We start from the raw sequence: 22,435 nt of genomic DNA, 5'->3' as shown, positions 1-22,435 counted from the left end.
AGACAAAGTTATTCTTAAGCCCAGGCTAGCATGAAACTTTGTGTAGCCTGTGCTCGCCTTGAACTTGCAGTAGTCTTCCTGCCTTAGACATCGTGCCCAGTTCCCAAGGTTTTCCTTATTCTGAAGACCTGGTCCTTGCTCCAGTTTACCCAGTTAGTACTCTGTGTTTTTATTTTTAGATAGATGCTAACTTTGTATTGCTATACGGAATGCTGGTTTCAGCTTAATCTTTTCCTTACTAAGGGAGAATTGTGTGTATGGGGAATTTAGTTTATATAAAGTGACACCCCCTCCCCAAGTTTTGTTTTTGATAAACTGTAGCAAATAATGTCAGACTTCTTAACCAGATCCATTTATATCTTTTAAAATCGTTTTGAGCCTCTTAGTAAGTAGGAATTTACTTTCAGGGGTATAGTAGTGGTTTCATGAAAGAGTAAGTTTAATTAATTAAATTCATTAATTAATAGTGAAATTATTTTCTCTTTTTAGCTATTCGGTCAGAGAAGAAACGCCTTAGGAAGCCAAGCAAGTGGCTTCTGGAATATACAGAAGAATATGATCAGATATTTGCTCCTAAGAAAAAACAAAAGAAGGTACAGGAACAAGTGCATAAGGTATGCTGCAACATTTCAGAAGATGGTAGTTTCACTTGTAGTATCATATTTTATATTCAGAAGACAATCCTTTCTTTCACTGGGATCTCGCCTTCTCTGGTGTTTTGGGTTTTTCTATTAGCTTGTAGTTCAGTGCCTGCCTGCCCTGTATTAGTCATTCAGAAAGTGTATAAGTGAATCTACTTACATTTCTGTTCATTTTCCCCTCTGCTTTTGAAGAGTATTTAAATATTTAGGAATATTGTTATGATGCAATATTAAGAACCTGGATAATGCTGGGCAGTGGTGGCGCACGCCTTTAGTCCCAGCACTAGGGAAGCAGAGCCAGGCGAATCTCTGTGAGTTCGAGGCCAGCCTGGTCTACAAAGTGAGATCAGGACAGGCTTCAAAGCTACACAGAGAAACCCTGCCTCAAAAACAAACAAACAAAAAACAACCTGGATAATGATGTCAAAATACATAGTTTTACCCTAACTTTTTTTTTAGTGAACTAAAGTTGTCATAGTGTTGACTAATCTCTTTAGCTTTATTTTATACCTTTGTGAATAAGCAGTATGTATGTAATTAGTAGCCAAGGAATGTCCTTTACTGTATTAGCCATTACTCTGTGGTTTAAAAAAAGTGTTGACGAAGCACCACACCTCAGGAGGCAGAGCCAGGTGGATCTCTGTGAGTTCGAGGCCAGCCTGGTCTACAGAGCGAGATCCAGGACAGGCACCAAAACTACGCAGAGAAACCCTGTCTCAACTTTCTCCCACCCACCCCTCAACCCCAAAAAAGTATTGACGAACCTTGTCTGTTCATTTTATTAGTGGTTATAAAATCAAAAGACTTTTAATATTTTTTTTTTACTGTACAGTTCTATAATAGTAAGCATAGTTATGCTATTATACAGCCATAAGTGTCAATCATCTCTAGAAATTTTTGTTTCCCTAAACTGAAAAATAATACTTAGTGGCCAAATAATTCCCCTTTCTATCATTTCTCGTATTATATTTTTCATCTCTATGAGTTTGATTCTTCTAGATTCAGATTAGTGGAGTTTTGTAATACTTGTTCTGTTTTCTTTAGCATAATATCCGTAAGCTAATCCATATCATCCTAGCAAGTGTCAGAGTCTCTTGTGTTTGTTTTGTTTTTCCAAGACAGGGTTTCTCTGTGTATCCTTGGCTGTCCAAGAACTGATATGTAGACCAGGCTGGCCTTGAACTCACAGAGATCCGCCTGAGTCTGCCTCTGTCTCCTGAGTGCTGGGATTAAAGGTGTGAGCCACCACTGCTCAGTCCAGAATCTCTTGTATTTTTTTAATGCCCTTTTTGTAAATTCTAATAATTTTGGCCTGGGTATTCTATTTGTACCTACTGATTTTAGGTAAGTTCCCGCTGTGAAGACGAAAACCTTCTTGCCCGATGTCGCTCTAGTGCTCAGAACAAGCAGGTGGATGAGAATTCTTTGATTTCAACTAAAGAAGAGCCTCCAGTTCTTGAAAGAGAGGCTCCGTTTTTGGAAGGGCCCTTGGCTCAGTCAGATCTTGGAGTTGGACATGCTGAGTTGCCACAGCTGACCTTATCTGTTCCTGTGGCTCCAGAAGTCTCTCCGCGGCCTGCCCTTGAGTCTGAGGAATTGCTTGTTAAGACACCAGGTAAGGTGGGGATGGGGTCTCAGTGTATAAGCAGATATGATTGGATGCAGCAGGAAATTTCTACTATGTGTTGTTGTGAAGCTGACACCTTTTACTGTATACAACAGTTTTATTCGAGGAAATCCCTAAAATGGTGGCTAATTTGATATGCTTCTGACCACAGATGAATTTGTGGAGCACTATGAAGGAAATGCTTTTAGAAGCTACCTTGTTTTATTGTCCTTTTATGATTATTGATCAGCTGCAGTGTGAACCAGCAAACAAGTAGGAGTGCTGCACACAGGGGAAATAAGAACTTGAAACCTGGGCTGGAGAGATGGTGCAGAAGTTAAGAGCTACTCTTCCAGAGGTCCTGAGTTCAATTCCCAGCAACCACATGGTGGCTCAGAACCATCTATAATGAGATCTGGTGCCCTCTTCTGGCTTACAGGCACACATGCAGACAGAACACTATACATAACAAACAAATAAAAATCTTGAAAGGAAAAAACAAGAACTTGAAACCTAAGCCTCCCCTGTCCCCATCATGGGGTCACTGTGTAGCCCTGGCTCTCCTGGAAATCACTCTGTAGACCAGGCTGTTCTTGAACTCAAAAAGATTCACCTGCTTTTGCCTCCCAAGTGCTGGGATTAAAGGTATGTGCCACCACACCTGGCGAAACCTAAGTTTCTTTCTTTCACCTACTAGCTCTACCAGTTCATGTGTTCCTTGGATATTTGTTTACTCTCTAAAGTTGTTTGATCATGTATAAACTGACCATAATCGGAGCTGGAATAATAGCTCAGTTAATGAGGTGATTGTTGCGGTTCATTCCCTAGGACCTATATTAAAATTCCAGGTGTAGGGGTGCACGTTTGTAATGCCAGACAGAGACAGCCTTGTGTAATTCGTGAGCCCTTGGCCCCAGTGAGAGACTAAATCTCAGAAAACAAGGTAGACGGCCTCTGAGGAACAACTTGTAAAGTTGACCTCTGGCCTCCACAGGTATACCCTAACATCAGCATAAAAAGAATTAATGTGTAGTATTTGAGTTTTGAAAACCCAGTAAGTATCTAGTAAGTTTCAGTATTCCCTTGAAGTTCATTTCCAACTGGTTTTCATTTCATTATTTCCTATGTCACCTGGGGAGAATGAAATCTAAACGTTTCTATCACCCCCTGGTTGTTGGTTACTGTAGTCAGCCAAGGAGTGGAGGGAACTCCTACATGTCCTCACATTTAGATAATAATAAGTTATTATCTATACATTCCCAACATTAGTTACTGGTATTTTTCCTTTAAAAAAAAGATTTTTGTTTTATGTTGTGCTATTTTAAATTTTGCCATGCCAAGAATCCCACCTAGGGCTTGACACAGGCTAAGCAAGTGCCTTACCACTGAGCTACATGTCCACTCCTAAAAGATTCTTAAAATTGCATTTATTTGTGGAGTTTAGAGGACAACTTTCAGGGAGACAGTTTTCTATCACATGTGTTCTGGAATCAAACTTAAGTTAACTTGTCAGGCTTGGCACCAAGTGATTTTATACACTATGCCATCTCGCCAAAATAAAGGATATGTTTTAAGGAACATGAATAAGTACTTACTGTGTCACACAAACGTGTGTATGTGCAGATGTGTGTGCTCAAGCATACACATTTATATTGTAGGATTATTTACTTGTTTTACCTATTTCCTTTTTTGAGAGAGTGTGTATGTCTCTATATCACTAGCTATCCTGGAACTCTATAGGTAGAACAGGCTGGTCTTGAACCCACAGAGATCTACTCACTTCTGTCTCTGCAGTGCTGGGATTAAAGGGGTGAACTACCACACCCAGCTTGTTTTCCTGTTTGTTTGGTTTTTTTTTTGTCTTTGGGAGGGGGCATTGGCTTTCAAGACAGGCTTTCTCCATAGCCCTGACTGTCTTGGAACTCACTCCGTAAACAAATCCTCTTGCCTCTGCCTTCAGATTGTTAGGATTAAAGGCATGTGCTGCCACCACCGCCTAGCTTTGTTTTACTTTATTTTGAAGACCTTGAACTATGTAGTTCTAGTCCATTTGTGCCCAGAATCCTGCTCTACTTTCTTTATCCTCACTCTCGGTTGATGGCTATGAATGCACTTTAGTCTTAAAACTTTAGTTTTGATTTTGGCCTTATTCTGTGGTTCACACATGCACACAGTCATTATACACTAATTAATGTGTGTCTTCATTGAGTAATATTTAATGTGTTTTAGTAAGCACTATTTTAGAATAATACATTCTTACTGTACCCTTCCTTATAACATGATGAAAAATGCAAACAAGAATTTGACTCATATTAATACAGATTTTTCATTTTTCAAAATTAGCGTGTGCTCAGTTTCTAAAACATCTAAGGAAAAATTATGTGCATTTCAGGAAATTATGAAAGTAAGCGTCAAAGAAAACCAACTAAGAAACTTCTTGAATCCAATGATTTAGACCCTGGATTTATGCCCAAGAAGGGTGATCTTGGCCTTTCTAGAAAGGTACGTTATTTTTGTCCAGTCTAAAATATGCTTAAAACCAGGAAATACATGATTTAAAAAATTGCATTTTTAGTAATATTTTTAACACTGATATGCATAGTCATCGTTCCCTAATTGTGGCTTCGCTTTCTGCAGTTCCAGGTAACTAATAACTGTACTCTGAAAGTATTAAATGGCAGAGTCAAGAAATACACAATTCATATTTAAAATGCATGTGTAGAGTGTGATAAGATAACCATGCTACAGTATCTTATGTTCTGGATATGACTTATCCTTTTGTCCAGGCTTTCCATCTGTGTCATTGTGTGGGTTACTGTGTTAATTCATGTTATCACAATGTCTGCTTTCAAGTAATCCTTTTGACCTATTGTGATTACAAAGTGCAAGTGGCAGTTTAGATATGCTAAAGAGCCTAGTAAGTGCTTTCTTTAAGGGGAAAGGTAAATGTTCTTGAGTTAATGAAGAAAGAAAACTGTATATTGAGCTTGCTGAGAAATATATTAAGAATGAACCATCCACCCATGAAATTATGAAGAAAAAGAAATTTGTGAAACTTTTGATACTATTCCTCAGACTACAGAAGTGCCCAGTAAAAATGGAAAAGGCATTGCATTTGTGGGTGGAACACATAAACCAGAAAGTATGTTCCAATTGATGGCATAGAGGTGTGTTACAAGAATTGAGACATTATAAAAAAAATCGGAAAAAAAATAACAGATTTAGGAATAAGTTTGAACTGAAATATCTAAAAATTACTATAGAAACATTGTCTGCTGGTACAAAAGTGGATACGCCACCTTTGCAACAGAGTTGGAGAAGTTGATTAATGGGAAATACTATGTAAAGCAAATCTACTTTGTGATAAAAATGAGCCTTTTTAGAAGAGGAGGGACTGGCTTATGCATAAAATAGATATGAAGAAGACACGAACTCTGGTATATAGTACAAATAAGATATTTTAAGAAAGAGAAGGAAAGAAATCACATTCACATAATTTATTATAGTATAATATTATAGTTTTGCATGTGCCTAATTAAAAATTCAGATCTATTATATATTATGCTATATGTAGGAGAAAACAGTGCATGTAGTATTTGTATTTTCAATAATCCAAAGGGAAGTTCTCAAAACTTCCCTTGTGGCAGGGTAGAGGTGGGGGCAATGCAGATTAATTTATATAGAAACTACAGAGTTTCATTTATGCGGACTTGATCTCTCTGTTTTGTAATATATACCCTTGACATGAGCTGGCTTCAGGTGGTTGTTGGTTTTGTCTTTTTCTTTCCTTTTGGCAGTATCAGAAATTAAGCCTAGAGTTCACACATGTTCAGCATGCATTCTGTGGTATATTTCTGTGTTGTCCCCCCACCTCCAAACTCGAATTGCTAAATAGTCTTACTAATAAAAAAAACCTGGAGCCAGAAATTGGAGTAAATACTGAAAGATTAGAGACATAAAAGAATAAGCCACCTCTTACCTCTAGGACTCCTCAGCCTAAAAGGCTTTCCTCAGCTGAAACACTTTAGTTCCTGTCTCCTAACTCCTTATATACCTTTCTCTGCCCACCATATCACTTCCTTCTTAATGCTGGGATTAAAGGCATGTGTCTTTCCCAAGCAAAGGCATGAGATCTCAAGTGCTTGGATTAAAGGTGTGTGACTCCCAAGTACTGGGATTAATGTCTTTCATAAACAAATAATTTTGGAGGTAAAGAACAAAAAATCATGGAGTCCGGTTTGTGTTGACTAGCTATTCCTGGCATTGGTGCTTACCCTGGAGTGTGGTTGATATACCAAGTGTACTACACTAACTTTCTCTTATCCATTAACAGTCAAATGCAATAGCTCCTCAACTAGTGGTAAGACTTCATGTCCACCTCCCTCCTCTGTCCTGGGGTTTTGTCTTGTTTGAATATGTGCATGCTGTCAGAATCTGAGTTTCAATGTGCATCCTAATCTGTTGTGTCTGGAAAACACTTTCATGACTTATCTAGCCGTGGGTTTTTGGCCTCATTGACAGCGTCAGGTATGGATTCTGTCTCATGAATCAGGCCTTAAATCCAATTCAAAAAGTGGTTGGTTATTCCCCTAACATTCATGCCACTGTTTCACCAGCCCTTCTTTCTTTGTTCTATGGGCGGGGCCTCATTAAATTGCCTTGGCGGGCAGTTTACTTGGGCATACTGGCAGACCTGGCACTTGAGAACCTCCTGCCTCACTCAGCCTCCCCAGCAACCTTCATTTTAGTCTGTATCACCAAACTGAGATTTTCTTTACAAGTGAAAATAATTTAAGAAACTTTATAATGACGATAAAGTTGGTGCTAATATTTATTTACTTAAAGCCAGGTTTTTGCTCTATTGTAGTCTGTACTGGCAATTACTGTATATAATAGGCTGGCCTCGTTTGTTTATGATCCTTTTTCAGCCTCCCAACTATTAGAGTTACTGGCATGAGAAGCCATGGCCGGCTTGCACCCCACTCCACCCCCAAGCTGAAAACATTTTACCTGACTTGTGTTATTTCTTTTATGCTACTGATCTACTTTGATACTGTTTCTGTGTAACACCTCAGAAATGAGTTAGCTGTATTAAAATTTCTTTAAGTTCAAATGTTTGATGTCATGATTTTGCAGTTACAGAATTACTTTTCAGTAACAGTGAAAAATCCAGTATTAATGGTACACAGAAGTAGAAAATTAATTCTGTTATCAAAAATGACTGGTATTGGTTCTTTAGAAGTTTGGCTTGAGAGATGGCTTAGAGAGTAAAGGACTTACTACCAAGCCTGATGACCTGAATTTGATTTAGAACCACATGATGGGGGGAAAGAACCAACTCTAAGTTGTCCTCTGACCACCTCAGTCCCTTATAGTTGCATGCACACATTGCTCCCCAAGAACACAAAATAATTGAACCATAAAAAAAATATTTTTTAATGAATTTCAAAAAGAAAAACCAGAATATTATAAAATCATAGTTTTTGGACTTTTGTCCTTACCTAGCTGGAGCAAGCTTAGGTCTTATAATCCTGTTCTGAGGGCCTAATTTTTGCTGCATACTAACTTATTTGATTTGTATTTGTGCTTTATATTTCATTTTAAGTTTTTTTATTTTTATTTTGAGACGTGGTAGCTGCGAGTTTCTCCAGTCCCACCCAGCCCCATGGTCCCACAGCAGCTTATAAAATAATCACTCAGAGACTTATATTAACTACAAACTGTATGGCCCATGGCTTCTTGCTTCTTACTATCTAGCTCGTATAACTTAACTTGACCCACAGCTACTAATCTGTGTATCGCCACATGTCCCGTGGCTTTACCTGTGTCCCATTACATGTTGCTCCTTAGATGGTGGTTTGGTGTCTCCCCTTACTCTCCTTTTTCCTTTTACTATCTCTTTTGGATTTTCTCACCTGGATCCATTCTGCCCTGCCATAGGCCAAGCTTTATTTATTAGCCAATGGGAGTAACACGTATTCACAGCATACAGAAAGACATCCCACAGCAAGACATGGTCTTTGTATACAACAACCTATATGCCCCCCCCCCCCCCCCCCCCCCCCCGCAATGCAACATTATGTCTTAATTTCTTTAACAAAAATAATTATTTAGGACAGGGTCTTACTATATATCCCAGGATGACTTCAAACTATCAATCCTCCTGCCCTAACCTGCTAAGTGCTGGAATTTTAGGCATGGTTACAGGCATGTGCCATAATACTTGGAGGTTTTGCATTTGGTTGTTAGGGAGTGGGGAGCTGAGGACTGCACCCAGGTCTTTATACATTCTAGGCAAATACTCTTGCCACTCAGCTACAACTGCCATGTGAGTTTATGAGTGTAACAGCAATGTCATGTCTAGAAGGCAGCCTCATTTTGAGTATTTTCTTCTCTTTGGTTTTTCGAGACAGGGTTTCTCAGTATAACCCTGGCTGTCCTGGAACTCTCTCTGTAGACCAGGCTGGCCTCTTGAGATCCACTTGCCTCTGCCTACCGAGTGCTGGAATTAAAGGCATGCACCACATTGTCCTGCAAGTGTTTATTTTCATATTAATAGAATATCATTTATTTAAGGACTATAGCCAGATATAGTTTTCTCTCCTTTTTCTAGAGTTTTAGGTTTAGTGTACAAAGCAGTGGGTTTCATTATGGCCTTTTTGAACCCGTGTTCCATTGTCCATTGCTCTCAGCCCTTACCTTCTCCTACTCTGCTTCCAGTACCCCTTATCCCCTGTAACTGGTCTCCGTTCTCCTTGTAAATGGAGTCCCCCACTTCATTTTTGGGTTTGATAAAAACTTTAATCTGTAGTGGTAAGCTGTCATGCTATTCCATGATTTAGAGTTGTTTTTCTCTTCTATGTTCATTATTCACTGAGTTAGTTTGTCAGTTCTGTTTGATGTAGTACTTATTTAAACAGAGCATTCACTAAAATCGAACATACAGAGAATTGGGTCCTTGCATAATGATGACATGGATATCGATCAAGTATTTCACATTTGTTTCTCGACTTAAGAAACTTAAGTTGTGTGTGTATGTGTGTGTGTGTGTGTGTGTCTTTGTGTGTGTCTGTGTGTCTATATTACATAAAAACACAGAATTAAGACAGGGTCTCATGTAGCCAGGTTGGCTTAAAATTCCCTATGTAGCAGAGGATGACCTTGAACTCCTGATGCACCACCACAGCCAGTATGGTCCTTGTTTTTTTGCTCTTTTGTTTTTTTTCTTCTGTTTTAAGGCAAGATCTTGTTATCTAATCTCTACCTACAACTTGTGGTCCTCCTGCTTCAGCTTTCTGAGTACTTAAATTATTGTGCTGATAGTAGATATTGCCACAATAACCCAGGATTTGTTGTTATGACAGTAGCTATCCTTAATTTTGGCAATAAGGTGCTAAAGAATGGTTTTCTGTACCTAAGTAAATCCTATTGCTTTTTGCTTATTTACAGTGCTTTGAAGTGGGTCGCTTGGAGAACGGCATTGGTGACTCCCGTGCCTCATCTCATTTGAAAGAGTTCGGTGGAGGTGAGTATTTTTGATATTGAGAAAATGTAAAGCAGGCAAATTTAAAGCACTTTTTTGCCTAGAAAGGTAATATCGTGTATAAAATTATGTACTAGTACAATTATAGTTTTGAGACTTTCTGACCACAGTGTGCTTTCTGAAATCATAGGGATTTATAGCTATTTTTAAGTTTTATGCTGTTACTAGTTAAATGAAGTTTTAATTATTACTATTTTTTTTAAGTAAGGAAATATTTGGACCAATTGTGAAATATCAGTTCCTCCTTAATTTTCTTAAGTACTCTAACTCTCCAGATTGTACTATTAATTTCATAGCATTGATTCAGTTTTGATTTCTTTGTTAGAAAATGTCCAGTGCAGTTTGAGAAGGAAATCATAAATCATCTGAGTTGTCCTTCACAAATTGTTTTAGTTTGCTGGGCGGTGGTGGCACACGCCTTTAATTCCAGCACTTGGGAGGCAGAGACAGGCGGATCTCTGTGAGTTCGAGGCCAGCCTGGTCTCCAAATCGAGTTCCAGGAAAGGCGCAAAGCTACACAGAGAAACCCTGTCTCGAAAAACCAAAAAAAAAAAAAAAAAAAAAAGTTTTAGTTTACTTTTTATCATATCTAAATTGTGTTTAGTTTCTTCTCGTACATCTGTGACCATTGGTCAGCTAGCATATGCTTGAAAAAGAGAACATATGTTTGATCCTGTTCTATTTCAGTTGTCTCTTTTAAGAAAAATTTATTTCTACTTCCTTTTTTTTTCTGTTCCCACTATAATGCTTCCCCTATAGATCCCCAGCTGCATCCATCTTTTTGTTGCTTTGTTTTACCGTGACATACTGATTTCAGTTAGCTTCTTGCATGAACATAGGTGGGGTGTTATTGACTGGAAATGGGCAAGTTCCTAGTGACTGTACCACTGAAGAAAACTGCTCTCCCTTTCCCTCAGCTGTTACTGGCTTTCACTGATTCCTTAGAAGACAGGGTTCAACAGCATTCCTCCTTTCCCTGGCTCTTACAGTCATTCTGTTCCTTATTTCACAGTATTCCCTCATCTTTAGTGGGTTGATGTAGATGTACTGTTTAGTTCTGAGTACTCTACAGCCACTTACTTTCTGCACTTTGACCTGTTATAAATGTCTATATTAACTACTGCCCACTGCAAGAAAGTCTCTGCTCAAGACTGAAAGCAGCATTGATCTATGGGTATAGACATAGTAGCTTGGCCACATGTCGTACAGCAAAAACAACAAACCAGGTGTTCCCCTCCTCCCTTCCTAGACCTGTGGCCTTCCTAGTCAAGGGCTTTTGATTGCTTTATAGTACCAATTATGAATTCCAGCCAATGGAGCAGGCCTCAGATTCATTAAAACAGTGGTTGATTACTCCACTATTAGACCAGTCATGCCACCAGTGGGCACAGCTTGTTTGGCAGGTTTTGTAGCTTCCCTAACACTATAATGGGACCGTCTAGACTATGAAAGCTGGCTAACATGGAGGAAACTTACTACCTACTTCCAGCTTGACTTCTCCTTTTCTGACCCTGTAGTTGAATTGGTTTTTGTTTTTTTTTAAGGCAGAATCTCACTTTGTAGCCCTGACTGGCCTTGAACTCATTCTGTAGACCGGGCTCTAGTAGTTTCTTTATGTAAAAGATGTGGCTGTCACCATCCTGTTTGTTTTTTGAGACAGGGTTTCTTTATATAGCCCTGGCTGTACTGAAACTGAATGTAGACTAGCTGACTTCTTACTTCGCAGAGGTCTGCCTGCATCTGCCTCCCAAATGCTGGAATTCAAGGCATGTGCCACCAAGCCTATCCCCCGTAGTGACTTTTCAGGGCTTGTTTTTCTATTACTTGAAATTTCACAAACTGTGTTCTGGCTTTAGAGTCATTGAAATAACACTTCAAATTTTAGCACATGGCACTAGATGTGCTCTGCTGGCAAAATCTTAGATGTACATTTCTGATAACATGATCCATGATTGTTAAGTATGTTAGCAGATACACTGGTTGGTTTTAGTCATGGCGATCACTTGTCCATTAGTTTGCTTGCTTTTAAAATAAATGGCTTGCAGATAATGTCAGCTCTTTTCTGGAACTTCAATGGTTTGTTCATTTATTTTTAAAAAACCTTTGTAAGTTGGGGACTGGAGAGATGGCTCAGTGGTTAAGAGTACTGACTACTCTTCCAGGGGACCCGGGTTCAATACCCAGCACCCACATGGCAGCTCATAGCTGTCTGTAACTCTAGTTCCAGGGGACCCGACACCCTCACACAGACATATGCACAGGCAAAACACCAATGCACATAAAATAATAAGTAAAAACCTTTATAAGCTTTGTCCTTTGAAAATTTTACCTACATGGTTCAGCACGTAAGAATTTTGTATGTATAGCCGGGCAAGGTAGTACACACCTGTAATCTCACTACTGATAAAATGAAGAAGCAAGTGGATCTCTGTGAGTTAAAGGTCAGCCTGGTTTCTATAATGCATTCCAGGCCAGCCAGAGCTACATAATAAAACAAAAAAAATTTTTTTCTTTTTTCTTGAATACAGGTTCCAGAAACTCTTAACTCACGATAGAGCACTTGCCCAGCATTCATGAGACATGAGTTCCCTTCTTAGCACCTCCAAGTAAAAAGAAAAACTAATCTTAACTCTTCTCTTGATCTTGGACTATTGCCTACTCTAGTAACTTCTCATCTCCATAGAGTAGTCAGAAACAGTGGTATTAATTAATTAATTCATTCATTCATTAACTAGCATGAATGTCCTGGAACTGTTTTTTTTTTTTAAAGTTTCCTCCCACTCCAGCTTTTAGTACTTTAAAGTAGATACAGATTTGTTCGCAATAAATCTGATTTTAAGAGCACATAAAGGTTAAGCATAAAGGCCTAGTGTGGCAGCTCACGCCTTTAATCCCAGCACTTGGGAGGCAGAGGCAAGCAGATCTCTGAGTTTTAACTGAATTAAGTTTAATTGAGTTTTAACTGAATTAAAAGTGTTTTAACTGATTAAGTTTGCAGATCAGGGCCAGGAAAGATGTCTTTAGTGGCTAAAGGCACTTTCTGCATGTCTTGATAATCTGACTTTAATCGCCAGGACCCACCTCCATTCTCCTCTGCGTGCTATAGCATCTCTGTGCTTACACACACACACCATTTGTGACCAGATGATAGAGTGTTTTTGAAGATGCAGATCATTTTTAAATACTGCATACATCATTGCTATTGTGTTAAAATTATATCTGGTATCCAGACAAATTTCACCATCAAATGCTAAAGTAGATATCAGTCTAAAATGCTTACTAAATTACCCATAAGTATAAGTATAGGTCATGATTTTCAAATCCATTCTTTCTCCTACTAAATCAGGAATGCCACAGTTATAGAATATACCAGAGAGCATGAGGTGAATAATCCCAACAAAAACCTCCATTGTCTCCTGGGATCATTGTCCAAGGACCTCCCTAAATAGGCACGCTGAGGCTACCTCTTAAGTCCCATTACATAATCCTTGGCATGTTACCCCTTTTAAGGACAGACCTATGCTTTGTAAAGCCTGGACAGTGTTAAGACACTAGACTTAGGGACGATAGTTAGAGTCACTTGGTAGAGGGCTTGCCTAACATGCACAAAGCACTGTATGTCCATCCTCAGCACCACAAGGTGTAAGGGCACATGCCTATGCTCTCAGCACAAGGGCTGCTGTTTATTAGTTTGATGTCAGCCTGAGGCTCAGAGTAAGACCCTGTTCTAGAACATCAGAAGAAAATTGTTCTAATGACAGGAGGATAAAAATTGCAACTGAAATCTGGGTGGTGGTGGCGCACACCTTTAATCCCAGCGCTCAGGAAGCAGATGCAGGTGGATCTCTGAGTTCGAGGACAGCCTGGTCTTCACAGAGAAACCCTGTCTCACAAAACAAAACTAAACAAAATTTATAATAATATATTCGTTCAGTGAATTTTAAAGTAAAAGATGATGGGAATTTTTTATATTTGCATTTTATAATTCTGGGCCTGAGTACTTTAAAATTAGGGGAAAGTTATTTAAAATGGTGGAAACAAGGGATGGAGAAGTAGTAATTTAGCAATTAAGAGCATTTACTACTCTATGAGATCCTGTACCCACTTAGGGCAGCTTAACAACACTTTTACCTCCAGCTCCAAGAGATCTAGTACCTCTCTCTGTCTTCAGTGAACATCTGTACATAAAAATAGAAAGGGTGGTTATGGTGGTGCATATTTTTAAGCATAGCCCTCAAAAGGCAGGGGCAGGTGGATTTCTGTTAGTTTAAGGCCAGCCTGGTCTACATACGGAGTTCTAGGCCTGCCAAGGACATGTGAGACCCTGTGTCAAAAAATACACGTAAATAAGAAAATAGTGGATATACTCCAGAATGAAAATGCACCAAAGCTGGGCATGGCTCTCAAATGTCTGGAATAAGCTACGTGCCCAGAGTATCTCCGTAGCCGAGACTTAGAGCATTTCAGAATTCTTTTGTCTGTTTGTTTTTTTGTTTTTTGAGACAGGGTTTCTCTGTGAAACAGTCCTGGCAGTTCTGGAACTCACTCTGTAGGCCAGGCTGGCCTTGAATTCACTGAGATCCACCTGCCTCTACCTCCCAAGTGCTGGGATTAAAGGCATGTGCCACCACTGCTCAAGTTTTTTCAGAATTCTTGATGAACCCTCAGAAGCTTTTGGAATCTAGTCTGAGGCCAGGGAAATGTCTCTGAGAAAGAGACACTTTCCCCAGTGAGGTAGGCTTCAGGATTAGCATGGGAAGTGAAAAAAGTTTACTAAGTTCTAACACCTTGCTTCCTTAAGACAGCTAGTTACAGGAAAAATTTCTAGTGTTAATATATCACCTTATTTAATATTAAAACATTTAGTGTATATCAAACATGGACGAGGTTTATTTAGCACTGCTAGAAATAACTGAACATCATACCACTACCTCAAAATCATGTGCAGAAATGGTATAGAAAAGGATGGTAGTAAACTCAGGCAGTAATCCCAGCTTACTTGAAGCCCTTAGGTTTTGTGACCTTGCAACAATCTTAAGGGCTCTATATTTTAAGACTCAGCAAGTACTTGTTGAGTTCATGTTAGAAAAGTGATCTCACATATTGAAGATTTAGCTCATTTGGTAATTATCATAGAACATCTTATGAAATGCCTGTTTATATTTCCCTTGGTGTTTCTATAACAAAAATTTAGCCGGGCGGTGGTGGCGCACGCCTTTAATCCCAGCACTCGGGAGGCAGAGACAGGTGGATCTCTGTGAGTTCAAGGCCAGCCTGGACTACCAAGTGAGTTCCAGGAAAGGCGCAAAGCTACACAGAGAAACCCTGTCTCGAAAAACCAAAAAAAAAAAAAAAAATTTAAATAAAAACTAGGGGATGGAGAGATGGCTCAGGGGTTAAGAGCACTGGCTGCTCCTCAGAAGGACCCAGTTTCAATTCCCAGCACCCACATAATAGCTTACAACTGTCTGGAACTCCAGAGAATACAGACATACATGTAGGCAAAACACCAATGTACATAAAATAAAAATAAATAAATCTTAAAAAAAAAAAAATAGCCGGGCAGTGGTGGTGCATGCCTTTAATCCCAGCACTCGGGAGGCAGAGCTAGGCCAATGTCTGTGAGTTTGAGGCCAGCCTGGGCTACAGATTGAGTTCCAGGAAAGGCGCAAAGCTACACAGAGAGGGCTGGAGAGATGGCTGTCTTGAAAAAACCCTGTCTTGAAAAACCAAAAAAAAAGAAAAGAAAAGAAACGAAACTAGAATTTCTTTTTCTAGTTTTGCCAGATGAGATTATATATTCATTGTAATTGTTGAATGCTAAAAGATATACTACAACTAAATGATAATCCTAATTTGTCACAAAATGTAGGGAGATCTCTTCCTACCTCCTTGAGACAAATCTTACTTGTTTCCATCTTAATTCTTTTTTGACTTATCTTATGCTTTCTTTATGACAAGGTCTTAAAAGTCTGTGCCTGTCTGAAACTTACTATGTAGCTGAGCCTGGCTACAAACACATACAAATCTTTAGCCTCCTTGAGTGCTTGAGTTCCATGTATAAACCCCCATTCCTGCCTCCCACCTTAATTTGCTGGGATTACAAATGCATGCCACCATACCCAGCATCTTTTACAGGAATTCTGAGGATTGAACTCAGATCCTCATGTATGCAAGGCAAGCATTACTGAGTTACTTCCCCAGCCCCCATCTTAGTTCTTACCATGTAGTGATATAAGTTGTTTTCTCAAATCTAGAACCTAGGGACTAGAATTTTTTTCCGCATGGTAAATGCCTTTCCTCTACATCTTGTCATAAAATGCAGCTACTTTAAATGAAAGATTTACTTCTATGTATGGGTGTTTTGCCTGCATCTTTATATGTGCATGAAGTCCCATCCTCCATTGCCATCCCCCATCCCATCCCCGTGTGAGTGCATAGTTTTTCAGTCAGGATTTCTCTGTGTAGACCAGGCTGTCCTTGAACTCAGAGATTTGCTTGCTTATGCTCCCAGAGTGCTGGATTAAAGGTGTGCACCATCATTCATGGCACACACACACACACACACACACACACACACACACACACACACACACACTTTCTCTTAGAGATAGCCTTATGTAACCCAGGCTACGAGTAAGGATGACCTCTACACTCCTGATCCTCCTTCTATTTCCCAAGTGATGGGTTTTTAGAAATGTGTCGGCACACCTTGCTTGAATCGCTTTAATTTTGTGCACATACATTTACTTGTTTGTGTACACATATATGTGTGCACCTCAGGGGTAACTTGTGGAGTTGGTTCTGTCCCCGCACCATGTTGACTTAAAGGCTAGTGTCTTTATCAGTAGGTCATCTCTCTGGCCCTTAGTCTCTTTTATGACCTTGCTGTTTGTGTGAGGCCCCTGCCACGGTCCCCTACTAGTTATGTAAAATTAAATGAGTTTTATTTTATATTTATTTATTTACTTTTGGTTTTTCAAGGGCAGGGTTTCTCTGTGTAGCCCTGTCTGTCCTGGAACTCACTATGTAGATCAGGCTGGTCTCAAACTCACAGAGATCCACCTGTCTCTGCCTCCCGAGTGCTGGGATCAAAGGTGTGTGCTACTACTGCCTGGCTGTATTTTTTCCACCTTACAGAAAACCTTTTTTAAATTCATTTATTTTTATTTTATGTGCATTGGTATTTTGCATATGCATCTGTGTGAGGATGTCAGATCATCTGGAACTGGAGTTAGAGACAATTATGAACTGCCATGTGGATGCTGGGAATTGAACCTGGGTCCTCCGGAAGAACAGCCAGTGGTCCTAACCACTGATCCATCTCTCCAAACCCCGCCCCCCCCAAACATTATAACTTAAACTAACCTGTTTATATTAATCTAGATACAGAAAACCTTTTAAGTAGGATAGTTTATTGAAAAACAATTTTAATTGAAGTATCTGTAACATGAAAATTGATTCAAAATACAGCAGCAACATTTTACAGACTTCAAGAAAGTCCTTCTAGGCAAGAGAAATGGCTCAGTGGTTGAGTTCTTGTTGCTCTTACAAGATGATCTGGGATAGGTTCCTAGCACCCATTTAAGACCATTCATAACTACCTATAATTCCAGCTCCAGGGAAATTCAACATCCTTTTCTGGCCTCCCTAGGTACTGCATGCACAAGCATTCAGGCACAGATATAAACACATTAAATAAGTACAATGTTTTTGAAAGTTACTGTGTTTTATTGCTGTTTCTTACTTTCTCAGACTTTCTGTTAAGTGATTAAGTTAGGATAAAACCATAGCTATAGGATTGCTGAAAAAAAAATGCTAGCTTTTAGCTTTGTCTTAAGTAATAGTTTTCTAGTAAGATAAAACCTATTACTGCTGGGGTTGGTGGTGTACAACTTAATCCCACTAGAGGCAAGTGGATCTCAGTAAATTCAAGGCAAGCCTGGTCTACAGCAAGGAGAGAGACTGTCTCCCAAAAATAAATAAATAATAAGTAAACACTATGTCTATTTAAATATGTTAGGTTTTACTGTAATTTACCATAATTTTTTAAGGATCCTTAATTTAACGATAAAAGTTGTTGGACATGTATTTGAGTAGCTAGCTATTAGGTAACATTTGTTTTCCCGTCGTAGGCACTACCAAGATATTTGATAAACCAAGGAAACGAAAACGACAAAGGCATGTTACAGCCAAAGTCGCCAGAGTGCACTATAAAAAAGTGAGAAAGGACGGCTCCTCAAAAGAGACTCCACGCTCAGAGGTATTACTCAGTTCCTCACCTTTTTACCTTCCAAAGAGAATCACCTTTCACACTAGAAGTCCCATCCCCTCCCTTGAATCTAAGAATAGTGTTCTACTGAGATGATTAATTAGGTTTAAAGAATCTTGACTTATGGAGAGCCCAGTCCCAGCGAAATAGATATTGCAACTATGGATAATGGCCCCTTAAAAAGATAATATCCTGTGCTCAAGATAGCAGATACAATATATGTAACTGTTGCCTTAATAAGTAGAGTTGTTCTAAAACCAGAGTACAGCTTAAGTAACCAAATAATATGAATGAACCTAATTAGTTCCCTATAAAAGTTAAGAATGCTGCAGTTAGGGGGAATTTCCATATGCTTATTTCTTGACCATCAGTTGCTTAATTTGGGATGTTTATAAACATCAGCTTTTGAAAAGCATTTTAAACAGAGCATCAGTGTAGTCACTGATGCTACCTCTAGCTTTTGAATCCAAGTTAAAAATAGAATTAGATCCAGTGAGTGAGCATCACAGATGCTGCTGCCGAGTGTTTTCTAATTTGAATAGAATGCCCAAGGGGGGCATTGCCTAGGAAACACGGATCTTGGAAGGACAAATAAGTAATCAAATAAACTTAAGAATGTTTTCTCTCCCTTAGTGAAACCTTTAAATGGAACAGCTCAAAAAGTTCCAGTGGAACAGCCTCAGAGCAGTTAGTGGCAGGGCATGAGGCGCCCACTACCCGTCCAATCACAGCAGGGTTAGAACTAACATTGCATGCAGTCCGCCCGCGTGATTGGCTGAACATCTGTAAGTGCTTAATGGCTAGACAAATAGCAGCCCAGAGGGAGGAGGGGGTCAGATGGAGGAGACATCAATAATACAGATGTGGGACATTATTTTTTCTCTGCAAGGGAGAACTGATGATTCACAGAACTGCTGCCAGCCCCAAAGAGATTCTTGAAGACGGTATAGAACACGATCCTGGGATGTCTGCATCCAAAAAATTGCAGGGTGAACGAGGTGGAGGAGCAGCACTCAAGGAGAACGTTTGTCAGGTAGGTGCTTGTCTTATTTTTGTTGCATGTGTCCTTTTTGAGAAACCCCCTCTTTCTCTTAAAGACCTTATCTCAGTTAGAAAAATGGCTATGGATGATCCCTCTTTAAGGCTATAATTCTTTTGTCTCCTTTGAAAAAGAGAAGGAATTAATTGAATATTGGTTACAGTTTGTCCTTGTGGCCCATGAGTATATGCCCCCAGAAACACCGAAATCTGTTTTTACTCAGTGAAAAATAATTTTCTTGTCCTCTGCCTGTCATAGTGTGTGTGTCCCCTCTTCCTCTTCTTCTCCCTCTTCCTTCTCTTTGGGATTTTTGTTTTTGTTTGTTTGGTTGGTTTTTAGTTTTTGAGAGAGTCCCACATAGCCCAGGCTAGCCCTAAACTCTATATCCTTCTGCTTACTCCTCCCAGATACTGGGGTTTTAGGTGTGTACCCCCTTAACGCCATTGATTCTTTAATTAAGGATGTTTCAAGGGTTGTTATTCTTTTCAAAATTTTTCTTTTATTTGGTGAATATTGGTACAATATTCACTGTCTAGTCTTTAATTTATAAACATTACATCATTTATTCATCCTGACAATCTTTTAAGGTAGAGTTTTTGTTGTTATTCCCATTCTGCATATGAGAAATGGAACTACACAAGAGATTGCATCGGTTGCATGTGGTCATGGTGCATCCTGGATTCAAACCTAGTTGTTTTGAGTTTTAACTGTTGTGCTGTTTGTTTGTGAGGTGTTTATGTGGCTTTGTGAGTTATCAGTTCCTTGATTTACCTTTGTAAATTCTTAAAATCATTATGAAAACCTGATATACTTGGCGTATGTCTGTGTGTGCGCGCGTGCGTGGGTGGATGTGCAGGTACATGTGGGCATAACGTGTGGAGGTCTGAGGACAATTTTGAGTGGAGATCCCCAGGTGACCAACACTTTTTGTTTGAAACTGGGCCTGCCATTTGGCCTGGAACTTAGATACATTGACCATGAGCATCCAGGGGTCTGCTTGTCATTTCCTCACATCTCATAGCTGCTGGGATTGTACGCACACTGGAGGCTTGGCTTTCTATGTGGGGTGTATGAATTTGAACTCAGGTCCCATGCTTACAAGGCAAGCGCATTATTCATTGATCCACTTTATCTGCCGCTGTATTTATTGATTTATTGGTGGTTTTTGTTTTTTGAGATGGGATCTTACTTAGTAGCCCTGACTGGCCTGGAACTTGCTGTGTTGACCAGGCTGGCTTCAAACTCACAGAGGTCTGCCTGCGTTGACCTCCACCCTCCCTGCACCCTGCTTGGACCCTATTGTTTTTTATTGAAACACTAAAAAGTAATCCCAGGCCCAGGCTCTGTTACTGTGACAGATACAATTTTTATCCCATTGCTTTGCGTTGTCATTTTCTCTGTTACATTAAGAACGTTTACCTGAGCCAGGCAGAGTGTTGCACATCTTTAATCCCATCCCTGTGGAAGCAGGGGCAGGCAGATCTCTGAGTTCAAGGCCAGCCTGGTCTACAGAGTGAGTTCCAAGACAGCCTGTAATACATAGTGAGACCCTGTCTTTTTGGAGTGGAGGTGGGATGTTTTCCATATTTGGACTAATTTCCAAATACAGTGTTGATCCTGAAAAGCAGTTATGCTCATTAATTATTGATAAAACAAGTCAGAGTGTAAACACATTTTACACAGATCATTTTTTAAAAGAATATTTGCCAGTCAAGGTGGTACTCACATTTAGTCCTAGCACTCAAAAGACAGAGCCAGGTGAATCTCTGAGTTTGAGATTAGGCTAGTAGTCTATGTATCAGTTCCAAGCCATTGAGGGGCATATAGTGAGACCCTATCTTTAAAAAAAAAAAAAAAAATTCAAACTTGGTATGGTTACACACTGTAATTCGAGCACTTGGGAGGGAGATACAGGCAGAATGAAGTTCATGGCCGTTTTAAGCTACGTGTGGGACAGGAGGAATAGGTAGAAAGGGGGTAACCCTGTGGTCCAGGCTTGCTGGATTGATGTGACGTGCATATATTTGTTGCACTTCCTTTCTCAAGTGTCCAGTTCAAAGGTAAATGATATGGTTATCCCAACTAAGGGGTTATGGTAAACCATGTAGTTAATTTGAAAAATGTATTCAGTTTGTACTGTAATTGAAATTTTCATATTTTAAATTGAATGTGAATTGGCTTACTGTATGAAAACTGTCACTGGCTCTCTAAATATGTAAATATATAAAACAGGATTTCTTTTTCTTTTCATTATTTTTAGTTTTGATTTGGGAGTAATAGATAATAGGAAAGTCAAATATTTGAGAATAAGTAATTTCTACTACATTAAGGCCCTAAGCTTAACTTTCTCCCTAACATTTTCCTACTTGTTTATTTAGGTGACAAAGACCTTTTGTCACCTAAACGGGTTTCTCTTTTTATAGCCCTGCCTGTCCTGGAACTCACTCTGTAGACTAGGCTGACCTTGAACTCAGAGATCCATCTGCCTGCCTTTGCCTCCCTTGTACTGGGATTAAAGGCTTGGCCACCATCCTAGCTGTTTCTTTTGCTTTGTTACAAATAGTAGATTTTGGTTTCTATGGATTCAACCAATTGTATAGATGGAAAAATACTTTGGGAAAGTTTATTTTGTTTGTGATGTATACTGTAATAGTTGATGGCTGGGTCTGTACTGAACATGTACAGATTTATTTGGAGGGGTAGCCATATGTATATGTACAGCTGTTTGTATTTTGTGACTCTGTGTGGTGTGTGTGTGTGTGTGTGTGTGTCTGTCTGTCTGTCTGTCTGTCTGTGTGCATGTGTATGCATGTGTGCTTATGCACGGTGGAAGCCAGAAGTCAAAAGTAGGATGTCATTCCTCTGGAGCTGTTCGTTTTTTGTTTTGTTTTGTTTTTCCTTCTTTGAGACAGAGTCTCACTATGTAGTCCTGCTGTCCTGGAACTCATAGAGATCCTCCTACCTCTGGGATTAAAGCTGTACTGCCATGCTCAACCCTGTCCATTTTGATTTTGAGGCAAGGTCTCTCACTGGACTGCCTCTTTAGGTAGGCTGGCTAGCCAGCAAGATCCAGGAATCTGTCTGTCTGTTTCTCCAGCACGGGTTTACAAGTGTGCACCACCATGCCCAGCTTTTTGCATGGGTTGGGATTGTACCTAGTTCCTCAGGCTTGTCCAGAAAGCTCTTTACTGACTGAGCCATCTCTTCAGCCTTATATAGACCCTTGGTTGTTGTGAGGCTTTTTCAAGGAACAACTATGTACATAGCATGCACGCTATAAACGGTGTTATAATTTTAGTGTTTTGAAGTACACAAGAGCATTGTGTATATACTA

At 39.5% G+C, this 22,435-nt stretch overlaps 1 protein-coding gene across 13 annotated transcripts in view; it reads left to right on the top strand.

Annotated features, from left to right (window-relative positions):
• Nsd1 (nuclear receptor binding SET domain protein 1) overlaps window positions 1-22,435 on the top strand; it is a 112,191-nt gene that overhangs the window by 48,970 nt on the left and 40,786 nt on the right. For all 13 annotated transcript variants that reach the window (XM_052729467.1, XM_052729473.1, XM_052729465.1 and 10 more), the window contains 6 exons: window positions 490-614; window positions 1,986-2,256; window positions 4,640-4,749; window positions 9,697-9,772; window positions 17,926-18,053; window positions 18,952-19,095. In XM_052729467.1, the coding sequence (XP_052585427.1) occupies window positions 490-614; window positions 1,986-2,256; window positions 4,640-4,749; window positions 9,697-9,772; window positions 17,926-18,053; window positions 18,952-19,095 (854 nt within the window). The remainder of the gene's footprint in view (window positions 1-489; window positions 615-1,985; window positions 2,257-4,639; window positions 4,750-9,696; window positions 9,773-17,925; window positions 18,054-18,951; window positions 19,096-22,435) is intronic.

The sequence above is a fragment of the Peromyscus californicus genome, unplaced genomic scaffold (assembly GCF_007827085.1).
Source record: "Peromyscus californicus insignis strain IS unplaced genomic scaffold, ASM782708v3 Scaffold_8__1_contigs__length_139910024, whole genome shotgun sequence".
Lineage (NCBI taxonomy): Eukaryota > Metazoa > Chordata > Mammalia > Rodentia > Cricetidae > Peromyscus > Peromyscus californicus.
The sequence above is the reverse complement of the archived record's forward strand: the minus strand, read 5'-3'. Positions and strand labels throughout refer to the sequence as shown.